Source organism: Dendrobates tinctorius, unplaced genomic scaffold (assembly GCF_039654945.1).
Source record: "Dendrobates tinctorius isolate UK_male_01 unplaced genomic scaffold, ASM3965494v1 ptg000008l, whole genome shotgun sequence".
NCBI lineage: Eukaryota > Metazoa > Chordata > Amphibia > Anura > Dendrobatidae > Dendrobates > Dendrobates tinctorius.
Genome location: NW_027361676.1, coordinates 14,015,944 through 14,029,464, shown reverse-complemented (window position 1 = coordinate 14,029,464; position 13,521 = coordinate 14,015,944). Strand labels below are relative to the sequence as shown.

The window sequence follows — 13,521 nt, the reverse complement described above, 5'->3', positions numbered from 1 at the left end:
CATCCGGTCAGCCAGAGCCACTGGACTACTACCCCTAATATCCCACATCATCCCATCAGCCAGAGCCACCAGACTACTACCCATAATATCCCACATCATCCGGTCAGTCAGAGCCACTGGACTACTACCCATAATATCCCACATCATCCGGTCAGTCAGTCACTGGACTACTACCCCTAATATCCCACATCATCCCGTCAGCCAGAGCTACCGGACTACTACCCATAATATCCGACATCATCCCGTCAGCCAGAGCTACCGGACTACTACCCCTAATATCCCACATCATCCGGTCAGTCAGAGCCACCAGACTACTACCCCTAATATCCCACATCATCCCGTCAGCCAGAGCTACCGGACTACTACCCATAATATCCCACATCATCCCATCAGCCAGAGCCACCAGACTACTACCCCTAATATCCCACATCATCCCGTCAGCCAGAGCCACCAGACTACTACCCATAATATCCCACATCATCCGGTCAGTCAGAGCCACTGGACTACTACCCCCTAATATCCCGTCGGCCAGAGCTACCGGACTACTACCCATAATATCCCACATCACCCCGTCAGCCAGAGCCACCGGACTACTACGCATAATATCCCACATCATCCAGTCAGAGCCACCGGACTACTACCCCTAATATCCCACATCATCCCGTCAGCCAGAGCCACCAGACAACTACCACTAATATCCCACATCATCCCATCAGCCAGAGCTACCGGACTACTACCCATAATATCCCACATCATCCGGTAAGCCAGAGCCACTGGACTACTACCCCTAATATCCCACATCATCCCATCAGCCAGAGCTACCGGACTACTACCCTTAATATCCCACAAGAATCAACAAGTAGGACACAATTGTGAAGTTGAACGAAATTTATTGGTTATTTTACATTTTTGTGGAAATTCAAATACTGAAAAGTGGGGCGTGCAACATTATTTGGCCCCTTTAACTTAATACTTTGATGCCCCACCTTTTGCTGCGATTACAGCTGCAAGTCGCTTGGGGTATGTCTCTATCAGTTTTGTACATCGAGAGACTGAAATTGTTGCCCATTCTTCCTTGGCAAACAGCTCGAGCTCAGTGAGGTTGGATGGAGATCTTTTGTGGACAGCAGTTTCAGCTCTTTCCACAGATTCTCGATTGGATTCAGGTCTGGACTTTGACTTGCCCATTCTAACACCTGGATACGTTTATTTGTGATCCATTCCACTGCAGATTTTGCTTTATGTTTAGGATCATTGTCTTGTTGGGAGACAAATCTCCGTCCCAGTCTCAGGTCTTTTGAAGATTTCAACAGGTTTTCTTCAAAAATGGTCCTGTATTTGGCTCCATCCATCTTCCCATCAATTTTAACCATCTTCACTGTCCCTACTGAAGAAAAGTAGGCCCAAAGCACGATACTGCCACCACCATGTCTGACAGTGGGGATGGTGTGTTCAGGGTGATGAGCTGTGTTGCCTTTGCGCCAAACATATCGTTTGGCAAAGCTCGATTTTGGTTTCATCTGACCAGAGCACCTTCTTCCACATGTTTGGTGTGTCTCCCAGGTGGCTTGTTGCAAGCTTTAAACACTTTTTATGGATATCTTTGAGAAATGGCTTTCTTCTTGCCACTCTTCCATAAAGGCCAGATTTGTGCAGTGTACGACTGATTGTTGTCCTATGGACAGACTGTCCCATCTCAGCCGTAGATCTCTGCAGTTCATCCAGAGTGATCATGGGCCTCTTGGCTGCATCTCTGATCAGTCTTCTCCTTGTTTGAGATGAAAGTTTAGAGGGACGGCCAGGTCTTGGTAGATTTGCAGTGGTATGATACACTTTCCATTTCAATATGATCGCTTGCACAGTGCTCCTTGGGATGTTGAAAGTTTTGGAAATCATTTTGTATCCAAATCCGGCTTTAAATTTCTCCACAACAGTATCACGGACCTGCCTGTTGTGTTCCTTGGTCTTCATGATGATCTCTGTGCTTCAAACAGAACCCTGAGACTATCACAGAGCGGATGCATTTATACGGAGACTTGATTGCACACAGGTGGATTATACTTATCATTAGTCATTTAGGACAACATTGGATCATTCAGAGATCCACAATGAACTTCTGGAGTGACTTTGCTGCCCTGAAAGTAAAGTGGCTGAATAATATTGCACGCCCCACTTTTCAGTTTTTGAAATTCTAATTGAGAGAGATATATATATACACACACGTATACACACACACACATATATATATATATATATATATATATATATATATATATATATACACACACATTATATATATATACATATACAGTATACACACACACACACACACACATTAAATATGGGGGCACACTCCAACTGCCATCTATGTCTGTTCTAATTAGTGCTGAATCCTACTTGCTTTTTATATTTGTAGGCTTTTGCCACAGGAGAGGCATGTGTGATAGACAGATTAAGGTCCCATCAGAATAAAGCTGCCTTATTAATTGGCCAATTTGTAACAAGTAAACTGCTATTTTGCTTGTCTTTAGAAGTACTTGGCAGGCAGGAATAGCATGACGTTACATTCTATTTCTTTGCCAAGTTATAGAATGCAAATAAATCTTCTCTTCGGTATTAGAGGATAACTGTACTCTGTTGGGATTACCAACAGATAGACCAGAAATGTCTGCAAAATGTCATCTACAAATAAAAAGAGATCACATCCTTTTCCCACCTTAGTAGTCAGCTCAGGCTGCATGCCCTGTGACCGTCATGAACACTGTAATAGAGCATAATATGACATGGTGGTCCTGCACACACCTTCTACACTGACTTTACTCACTGAAATAAAAAGGAGCAAGCTGCCATCAATAATGCAATATATTCCTTTACTTCCACTATTTTGCATACACAGAAGTTAAGGGTCCGTACATCATCAAGATACTTTGTATCCATTCAGCCCACTAAAACTAGGACGGCACAAGGGATCCATTTCATGGGTCATTGTTTATTTACAAGGAGCCATAGAATGGCTGCAGGAGGCGCACAATGGAGTGTGGACAGGTAGTGGGCTCGGCTTTCTATGTGGGCATTCTCGGCAGGGTTTTCCTGGCTAATGGGGAGAAACAGATTTTATTTCATGTTCGGGTGCTAGGTTTTTCCATACAACAGAAAACTGTTTGCGTCAACAGAAAATATTTAATATAAAATATTACATGGCATAAAGCTGCTAGAAAATATGTTCTTATGTTCCCAGACATGAATAAGTGGGGAAATGCACATCTGTATCACCATTAATCATCTGCTGTGGACAAGCAGGACTGGCAGTTACATTATTGTACCAGACCATTTTAAGGATGAAGAAATCTTGTCCTCAGTTTCAGGCCCCAACCGGTGACATGCTTCAAAGAGGCTGGAATACAAGCCGTAACATTGCGTACTGGGCATATTGGACTGCAAATACATTTGATTAAAAGGTGGAAGTGCTGTCTCTTCCTTTTCTTCTGCACTTTTACTGATGGCTGACGTGGACCATGGGACACGCACCAGGACACCGAGAGTGCTGCCCAAACGTCTTCTCTATGGACCGTGACAAGTCTTCTAGAGGTAGTGCTTCCAAATCCGATTCTTTGAGAAGTGGTTGTCTTAATGAGGCAGTCAACCATCTTGCACATACGTACACCAGCACTCTTATGGTCTCGACACTTCACCTTTAACAGTGGAAGCATTTTGCCAGAATTTCTGGTAATGAAAGAAGAGGGTTCTATACATTCTACACTTACATTTTTGGATTGGAGAGGACAGGACACCTTTAAGAGACTTTCACTGCTATGACAATTTGTACACTTTGAAAAACACAAACAATAACAAAAAGTATATTTTCTCAACCCTAACTACTAAAAAATGTCATTTTACAAGTAAGAATCAGCGTAAAAAAGATGCACAACACCTGGAAATACAAGCTCAGGATGCACAGTCCTAAATCCCACCTTTCCTTATTCAGATGTCACAGTACGCCTGCAGAGGAGCCGCGGCAGAAGTAAGAAGGACGTCATCGCTAGAAGATGGGAGGCGCCGGACCGCAACACCCATCGGACCGGACCTCCGGTGAGTATAACCTAACGTGTTTTTCTTCTCTTTCAGGTTACATCGGGGGCTTATCTACAGCATTACAGAATGCTGTAAATAAGCCCCTGATGGCTGTGGCCGCAGCTCATAGGCCAAAAAATGGGGTGACAGATTCCCTTTAAACTGCAAAATGACTGTGCTGTCTCTTTTCCACTGATGTCTGAAAAAGCCCTAAATAAGAAATGATAATTCCTATGTTTTTTTTTCTATGTCCCTTCTGTAAAGGAAGCGGTGCAAGTAAGACTTTTCTAAAAACTGGCTGAAAAAAAAAGTATGCCAAAACAACGCTTTCGAGGTATATCCTGGGTAAATGACAGTCTATGCATACAAAGTGCATGTGTCAGGTGCTTTCCATCACATAACCCAAAAATGAAAGTCTCAACAGCGCCTTAGAAAATCTGAAATCAATTGATGTGAACAACACGCTTAGCTTCTACTTTGACCAAAAAAAAAAAAAAAAAAAATTCACATTTGGTCTGGAAAATGCTATATATAAATGATTCTGGATACAGATAGACAACTAGCCTGTAGGAATTGAAGTTCTCATCATTGCTGTCACTCAACTAAGCACTGACAAGAATGACACAAATGGTGGCACTGCGCCCACAGCCTTATGGGGATGGATTATCCCTGGCATCCAGCCGGCGACATATTGCCTTCCAAATCCTCGCGGAGATCTTATTGCTTTATAAGATGGCTAATAATGTCTAGGTTATATTTATCTTAATAACAGACCTCGGGGTCAGAAACAACATCGTCAGGATCGGGTAATGTTGCATCATTAGGTGGTGTATCACTTGTGGTGTCAGACATATCTGAAAGTAAAATAAACAGAATCAGCATGCATTGTGTGAACTGTGCGATCCCATATAACAAAACGTGGTCTACCAGCTTATCTACAGGGGCAACGAACCAAATCGGTGTAGGCAGCCAAGACTGCACCGATTTACCGCCACCATCCACCCCCATGACGTTTCTAATACAGATTGTGCCACAATTTGGCTTCAAAAACCTACATTTATTTCAAATCCCATTTCCAGGTCATCCCTGCTGACAGCTCCATGGAGTCGTCCTTATCCTTCCTGGGACAGGAAACACACGAGAGGTTAAAAGGAGCCTCTCCCAACCTCCGACCCTCAGTGTCTTTTCCAAGGATTCGAATTTGTTTGTCCAATATGGGGAAAGTAACAGTGGGAAGAAAGCTGCTAAGTTTACAATAGCAAGGTGGATTAGATCAGCAACAGAGTTGGCTTACGAGGCAGGAGAACCACCCAGGGGCTTGTTAAAGGCCCATTCAACTATAGCAGTATCCACTCCATGGGCAGAAGGAGGGGAGCTTCAGTGGACCAGATTTGTGGGGCCACAACATGGTCCATGGTCTGAGCACCTTTCCTAGGCACTACACTAGGTGTGGTCTCAGGACAGCAGGTTGCGGTCGGCAGGAAAATTCTTCATGCAGTGGTCACACCCCAATGCCATACTTTGATATTCTCCACGGTGCTGTCAAGAGGGATGACCTGGAAACTGGTAATTAAACCTACCGGTAATTGTATTTCCAGGAGTCCATCTTGACAGCATGGATAGTTCCCTCCCCTTACAAAAAGCTCTATACCTATGTGACTTAATGTTTACATAAAGAGTGTTTAAGAAAATGTTGTTGCATCTATCCTGATGTGGTAATTGGAAGACACTGTGGGGTGGGGTGGGAGGGTCTCTAACGTCCCGCGTGTTTCCTGTCCCAGCAAGGATAACCTCCATAGTCCTGTCAGGATGGACTCCTGGAAATACCATTGCCTTACCGGTAGGTCTAATTACCGTTTTTGGAAGGCGAATGATGATTTAACAATGCAGTTATCTTCACATGTGGCATTTTTGCTGCATTTTTTTTTTACAAAGTGTATTTGATGCAGCGCGTTTCACCATTCAAATAAATGGATGAAAACCGCAAGCAAAAATCACTGCAAAAACGCACGGCAAAGCACATAAATACCGAACAAAAATGCATGTATTGTACACTGCACTATTTCTGCCACTGCTCTGCATTTTTTGCAGAGATTTTTTTCTTCCCAAAAAACGATGTGTGAACATACCCTAAATGTTCGAATGTTGTAGTCCTTCCATACTCCCAAAGAGATTAGTGATCATATCATACTGTACTTTTTTTTTTGCAGACGTGAAACATACATTGGTGTAAAGGCTGTTCCCTCTGTGGTCACGTGTCTGGGATCCCATCGTCATATTACTTTTAATTGTTTTTATATTCACTTGTTTGCTGGCTCGGTAATTATAATGAAATATATCTGTATATACGGTATTTTACACTACGAAGTGCGCACATTCTTGGGTAGTCTTTTCTCTTTTTTTTTGTCCCGTACTGATTCACTCCCCCTGTGGCACCTTCTTCGCATACTTTTTTTTTATTTGCCGTTTGTGGTGCGCCTTTATTATATATGGACCCAGTATGGCAGCACACTATTATGTACAACACTAAGTGGCAAGGCTTCTAGGAGACAATACTACTGTAATCAAGAATATCTATAATGACATCCAATGATGTATTACACCTTTTCTTCATAGATACATACAGAATAAGTTAAAAAAAAACATGCGTGTGCCTCCATATAACCCTTAATATAGCATGAAGTCTCAATATGATACCGGTTAGTTCTCCATTACTACAGTCCTACTAAATGTATCATTTTTATAGTGCCAACACATTCTGCAGCACTTTACAAGTCAGAAAGGACATATACAGGCAATAGCAGACATTTCAGAACACCAATCATTTAACAGATACCAAGAGGTGTGAGGGCCGTGCTCGCAATCTATAAGGAGAATTGATTGCTAACGAGTAAGGAGAGAAAAAGGAAGATCTGAGAAGTGGCCTTCTATAAATTCAGAGCTAGGCTGGGGAAAGCATTTATGCAGGGGGCATTTATGTACATGTAATCAAAGTACATGTATCTAAGTACGCTGGCAGTTATAACATGGCAGTTAGACAGGGAAGGAGACCGGTAAGACACATAAATATATCTCTTCCCTGTACATTTGGGCAACCCCAAATATTTACCATATGCATTTGTATAATTTATATCCTGGCCCCTGCATTTATACACATTCACCGCCCTGGTATTAACTCTCTACTCTCCGTCCATATTGGCCCCTCACTCCTTTCCTCTCCTATGTATAGCACTCACACTCTTAACTTTGCTAAATTGCACAGATCCATTCAGTCCCACCATTCAACACCAGAGACGCTCTCACAAATCACTTAACCATCTGCTCACTCTTTCTATCCTCCTTCTCCTAGTCGCAGGAGACATTGCTCCCAACCCTGGTCCCTCATGTTATAGAAAGTCAAACCCCCCAACTGCTACACTCAGAAATCCCTCTAATCTTATTAATATTCCCTGCATGTCATCTGTCTCTCTTAATTGTGCACTTTGGAATTCTCGCTCAGTGTGTAACAAACTCTCCTTCACTCATGACTTTTTCCTTTCTAATTCTCTTAACCTCATGGCTCTTACTGAAACCTGGATTCAGCAGTCACACACTACCACTGCTGCTGCTCTTTCATACGGGGGACTACACTTCTCTCATACCCCAAGATCAGACAATAGAGCAGGTGGAGGCGTTGGTCTGCTCCTATCATCAAAATGTACCTTTCAGGTTATCCCTCAAGTAACCTCACTTGTCTTTCCTTCTTTTGAGGTCCATGCCGTCAGACTCTACACCCCCGTCTCCATGCGAGTGGCGGTGGTATATCGTGCTCCCGGCCCCTCCCGTCAGTTCCTGGATCATTTTGCGACTTGGCTTCCACATTTTCTCTCCTGTGACATCCCTACCCTCATCATGGGCGATTTCAACATCCCCATTGCTATTCCACTCTCCCCATCTGCTACTCACCTTTTATCTCTAACCTCCTCGTTTGGCCTTTTGCAGCTTACTAATTCTCCAACGCATGAAGACGGGAACTCCCTCGACTTGGTCTCTCGGCTTTGTGCAGTGGATGATTTTGCAAACTCCCCATTCCCGCTCTCTGACCACAACCTTCTTTCATTCTCTATCAAGAAAAGCCAGGCTGCTCAGGTCACCCCCACTGTCCATACTTATAGAAACATACAGGCCATTAACACCCAGAAACTTATGAAGAACTTGCACACTTCATTGGCCCCTATCTCCTCCCTTTCATGTCCCGATTCTGCATTGAAGCATTACAATGAAACACTTCAAAGTGCCCTGGATGAATTTGCACCACCTATAAATAGAACACCACAACACAGACGGCGACAACCCTGGCACACCCTGCAAACACGTTTCTTGCAGCAGTGCTCCAGGTGCGCCGAACGTCTGTGGAGAAAATCCAACCTACCCGAAGATTTCATCCATTATAAGTTTATGCTTCGAACATACAACACTGCCCTTCACCTCTCAAAACAAACCTATTTCAACACCCTCATCACCTCACTGTCCAATAACCCTAAACGTCTCTGACACTTTTCATTCTCTACTCAACCCAAGAGTGCAGGCCCCTACCACGGAGATTCGAGCTGACGATCTGGCCAATTACTTCAAAGAAAAAATTGACCAGATCCGACAGGAAATTATCTCCCAATCACCTCATACCATGCATTGTCCTCCCTCCCCCACTGCATCTAGCTCACTCTCTGACTTTGAACCAGTCACAGAAGAAGTAAGCAGGCTCCTTGCATCTTCTCGCCCAACCACTTGCACCAGTGACCCATTTCTGTCACATCTACTCCAGACCCTTTCCCCTGCTGTCACCTCTTACCTAACTAAAATATTTAACCTCTCTCTCTCTTCTGGTATCTTTCCCTCCTCATTTAAGCATGCCATCATACATCCACTACTTAAAAAACATCCCTCGACCAAAACTGTGCGGCTAACTATAGACCTGTTTCTAATCTTCCCTTCATCTCTAAACTCCTGGAACGCATGGTCCACTACCGTCTTATCCGCTATCTCTCAGAAAACTCTCTTCTTGACCCTCTCCAATCCGGTTTCCACTCTTTACATTCTACTGAAACTGCCCTCATTAAATTCTCTAATGATCTACTAACAGCTAAATCAAATGGTCATTACTCCATGCTAATGGATCTCTCTGCAGCATTCGACACTGTGGATCATCAGCTCCTCCTCACTATGCTCCGTTCCATTGGCCTCAAGGACACCATTCTCTCCTGGTTCTCCTCCTATCTCTCTGACCGCTCCTTTACTGCATCTTTTGCTGGCTCCTACTCCTCTCATCTTCCCCTTACTGTTGGGGTTCCTCAAGGATCAGTCCTAGGCCCCCTCCTCTTCTCTTTGTATACTGCCCCTATTGTTCAAACAATCAGTAGATTTGGTTTCCAGTACCATCTCTATGCTGACGACACCCAATTATACGCTTCTTCTCCTGACATCACGTCAGCCTTTCTAGAAAACACCGGCAATTGTCTAAACGCTGTGTCTAACATCATGCCCTCACTATATCTGAAACTGAACCTGTCAAAGACTGAACTCCTTGTGTTTCCTCCCGCTACTAATGTACCTATACCCGACATTGCCATTTCCGTGTGTGATTCTACTATTACTCCTCAGCAACATGCCCGCTGTCTTGGGGTCATACTTGACTGAGCTTTCCTTTGTCCCCCACATCCGATCACTGGCTCACTCTTGTTATCTGCACCTCAAAAACACTTCTAGAATTCGACCTTTTCTTACTTTTGACTCTGCAAAAACTCTTACTGTTTCTCTTATTCATTCTCGTCTCGACTATTGTAACTCCCTTCTAATCCGTCTCCCTCTTACCAAACTTTCCCCCCTCCAATCTGTCTTGAATGCAGCTGCCAGGATCATATTCCTCGCCAATCGCTACACCGATGCCTCTACCTTGTGCCAGTCATTACACTAGCTACCCATCCACTCCAGAATCCAGTACAAACTTATTACCCTCACCCACAAAGCCCTCCATGGCTCAGCACCACCCTACATCTCCTCCCTTGTTTAAGTATACCATCCTACCCGCGCCCTCCGTTCTGATGATGACCTGAGGTTAGCATCCTCAATAATCAGAACCTCCCACTCCCGTCTTCAAGACTATACATGTGCTGCGCCAATTCTTTGGAATGCACTTCCCAGGTCAATACGATTAGTCCCCAATCCCCACAATTTTAAGCGTGCCCTGAAAATGCATTTATTCAGACTGGCTTATCGCCTCAACATATTAACCTAATCTATCCCTGTGTGGCACAGCCAAAAGTTTTTTACCATAACCAGGTTCCCCGCATCATGTTCCCACATGCTTTATGCATCCATTAGCCCTCTGCATCCGTACTGTTACACACTTAACATTATGGCTGGTCCATACAATCAGGGCAACTGTTACCACCCACCTTTCGTGTCTCCCCTTTTTTCCCCTCATAGATTGTAAGCTTGCGAGCAGGGCCCTCACTCCTCTTGGTATCGGTTATGATCTATGTGATTATTGTTATACTATAATGTATATTGTCTGTACAAGTCCCCTCTGAAATGTAAAGGGCTGCGGAATATGTCAGCGCTATAGAAATAAAATGTATTATTATTATTATATTAGGAGAAAGTGGAGTCACGAAAGGGAAAATTAAAATGGGCTTGATGTTTAAGGTCCAACCATCAAAATAATAAAGAGGCATTCAAAGGGTTATTTCCAAAATAATAAAATGGGGAATAACTTATTGACTGCTGGAAATGTTAAAGAACCTTTGAAGAAAACAAACTGATATCTTTGTCCAGGTTTGTGACAAATCTTAAGGCAAATATGATGTCATCTTTGTATAGAAAAAAAAAAAAAAAAAAATAACGCAAGTTTTGCTTGACAGCATAAAATGGTTATATCTGAGGATGCAAAGTCAAGGAATAGTCATTGTAAAAAGTGAGATCATATTAAATGAGACAGGTCAGCGAATGGTGGCTACATCAATAATTGCTTCCTGGTGATCCTTCGGTGCCGGCACCTGCAGCAGTTTCCTAGTGGCAGGTCAATTACAGCCGAGGTTATTAGCTGCAGTGGACAGAGACAGATCGGGAGTCAGGTCCTCACTTTCATAATTGAAGATCTGTTATTCATTGTGATTGTCTCCACAGATCAAGCAGAACCTTACAGGAGCGAGGCCGGAGGGGATGTCATGTGTTCGATTTACTGAAGAAGTGAGCAAAATTGCAGAGAGGAAATTAGAAATATAACACAAAGCATTGCGGTAAGAAATATACCCGTTATCAGACGTTAGCCACAGGAAAGTGGGAAAGCGACACAAGCTTTAATGAGTGTAGAAAAGAACCGGTCATTGTTCTACAAATGGCAAAAAAAACCGGAAACAATTCCAGTAATTATAACTCAATCCAGACACAGAAATTAACCCTACATATACCAGATCAATGTTAAAATATAAAGCTGTAGTGTGCAAAGAAAAAGATAAGGAAAAATAGTGTAGTCTGTAAAGGTACTGTGACACTTAGCGATGCGCCAGCGATCCCGACCAGCGATGTGACGCAGTCAGGATCGCTGGTGCATCACTAAGTGGTCGTTAGATGAGCTGCCACACAGGCAGATCTCACCGGCGACATAGCAGCGGTCGCTACTTATCTGTCAGACGAGGCGATCCTGACGTTGTCCCGCCCGGCTCCACGCTAGTCTCTCAACAGGAAGCTGACGACGAGAAACTGTCCAGGACGTTCTCGCGCGATCAGCGATAACCAGCGGAGGAGCGGTTGGAGGTAAGTATCACACATAGCGATATCGTTATAACGTCACAAAAACCAGTGATGTTATAGCGATATCGCTTAGTGTGACAGGCCCTTTAAGGAAGCTGTCATTCAGAAGCAAGCACAAATGACAACCTGGAAATCTTATGTTTAAACAAATAAAACCGAATGGAGTCATGTTTAAAGCATTTCTTCTGGGAAGAAAGGAAAAAGTATCAGGTTACTGTCCAGATCGGTTCAAAAGTACAATGTTACTATCACACATTACAAGTTCCGTGGTCGGTTCGTAGACCTATTGTGTGATGCCTACTGTACCAAGGAAGATGATACGTATGGTTACACAAATTTAAAGGGAGTATCAGCACAAACCAAGCAGAGGTGCTCGCTGCACCCTTGGCATAGCCATACCGGTCAAAGCACCGTCACACCAACTTGGTTTTTTTATCCATCTCGGCTCTCCATTGGCTTCTGCAACACCAGAACTGTCAATCAAGTGGGGCTGGAGATCGATGCAAAACAAGTAGGTGTGATGGTGCACTGGACAGTTAGGCTACTCCATGGGAGCACCTATGCATGGTTTGAACAGTAATTTTGTGCTGACAGACTCCCTGTAATCTCTTTTTCAGATCATAGCCACCCAGACAGAAAGTTACTAAAGATTCATTTCAATCGACCCTTCTGAGATGACATTATGGGAACTTTTACATGACTGAGTGACTATCAAATTTAACCCCTTCACGACCCATGACGCCTACGTAGGAGTCATGCTATAAATCACCCTCCTGCGGGTCACTGAAAGGTCACCCGACCCGCACAAAGAGGACACTCTATAGTTAATCCCAGGGGGCATGGCTTAGCCCCCACGTGCCTACGCTCGCTCTGATTGGCTGTTAAAAGTGAAACAGCCAAACAGCCAGTCAGAGCGATTTGTAATATTTCACCAATGAAATTTGGTGAAATGTTACAATCCAGCCATGGCCGATGCTGCAATAGCATCGGACATGGCTGGACACAGACACCCGACCCCCCCCCCCACACACACACACACCGATCGGTCACCGCCGTCATCATCTGCACCCCCTCCCCTTCCTTTCACTCCCCCCACCTTCCAATTTCCCCCTCCCCCGGTACCTCCGATGTCCTGCTGTGGCTCCCGGTGTCCCGCCGTCCGGATCATGGGCGCCGCCATCTTGGAAAATGCCATTGTCCAAGATGGCGGCGCCCATGAATTTGCCGGCTGCCCTTTCATTTTGATCACTGTGAAACTCTCACAGTGATCAAAATGAAAAAAAAAAAAAAATGTAAATACACCCCCTGTTTATCACCCCCATAGCCAGGCACAAACAATAAAATAAAAAAAATATATTTTTTTTTCGGGTTAGGGCTGGAATTAGGGTTAGGGCTGGAATTAGGGTTAAGATTAGGGTTAGGCTTGTGGTTAGGGTTAGAGTTGGGATTAGGTTTAGGGGTGTGTTCGGGGTTAGGGTTGTAGTTAGGGTTATGATTAGGGTTAGTGGTGTGTTGGGGTTAGAGTTGGAATTGCGGGGTTTCGACTGTTTAGGCACATCACGGGGTCTCCGAACGCGACATGGCACGATTTATTCCAGCCAATTTTGCGTTCAAAAAGTCAAACAGCGCTCCCTCCATTCCGAGCCCCGACGTGTGCCC

General features: G+C 44.1%; 1 protein-coding gene across 3 annotated transcripts in view; it reads right to left on the bottom strand.

Moving 5' to 3' along the window:
• The window catches only part of ARFIP1 (ARF interacting protein 1), a 222,610-nt gene that overhangs the window by 149,765 nt on the left and 59,324 nt on the right, over positions 1 to 13,521 (bottom strand). For 2 of the 3 annotated variants that reach the window (XM_073576373.1, XM_073576375.1), the window contains exon 2: positions 4,846 to 4,925. The exons of the other annotated variant lie outside the window; for it this stretch is intronic. In XM_073576373.1, coding sequence (XP_073432474.1) covers positions 4,846 to 4,923 — 78 coding nt within the window. In that variant the 5' untranslated portion in view covers positions 4,924 to 4,925. The remainder of the gene's footprint in view (positions 1 to 4,845; positions 4,926 to 13,521) is intronic. 3 annotated transcript variants of the gene reach the window in all.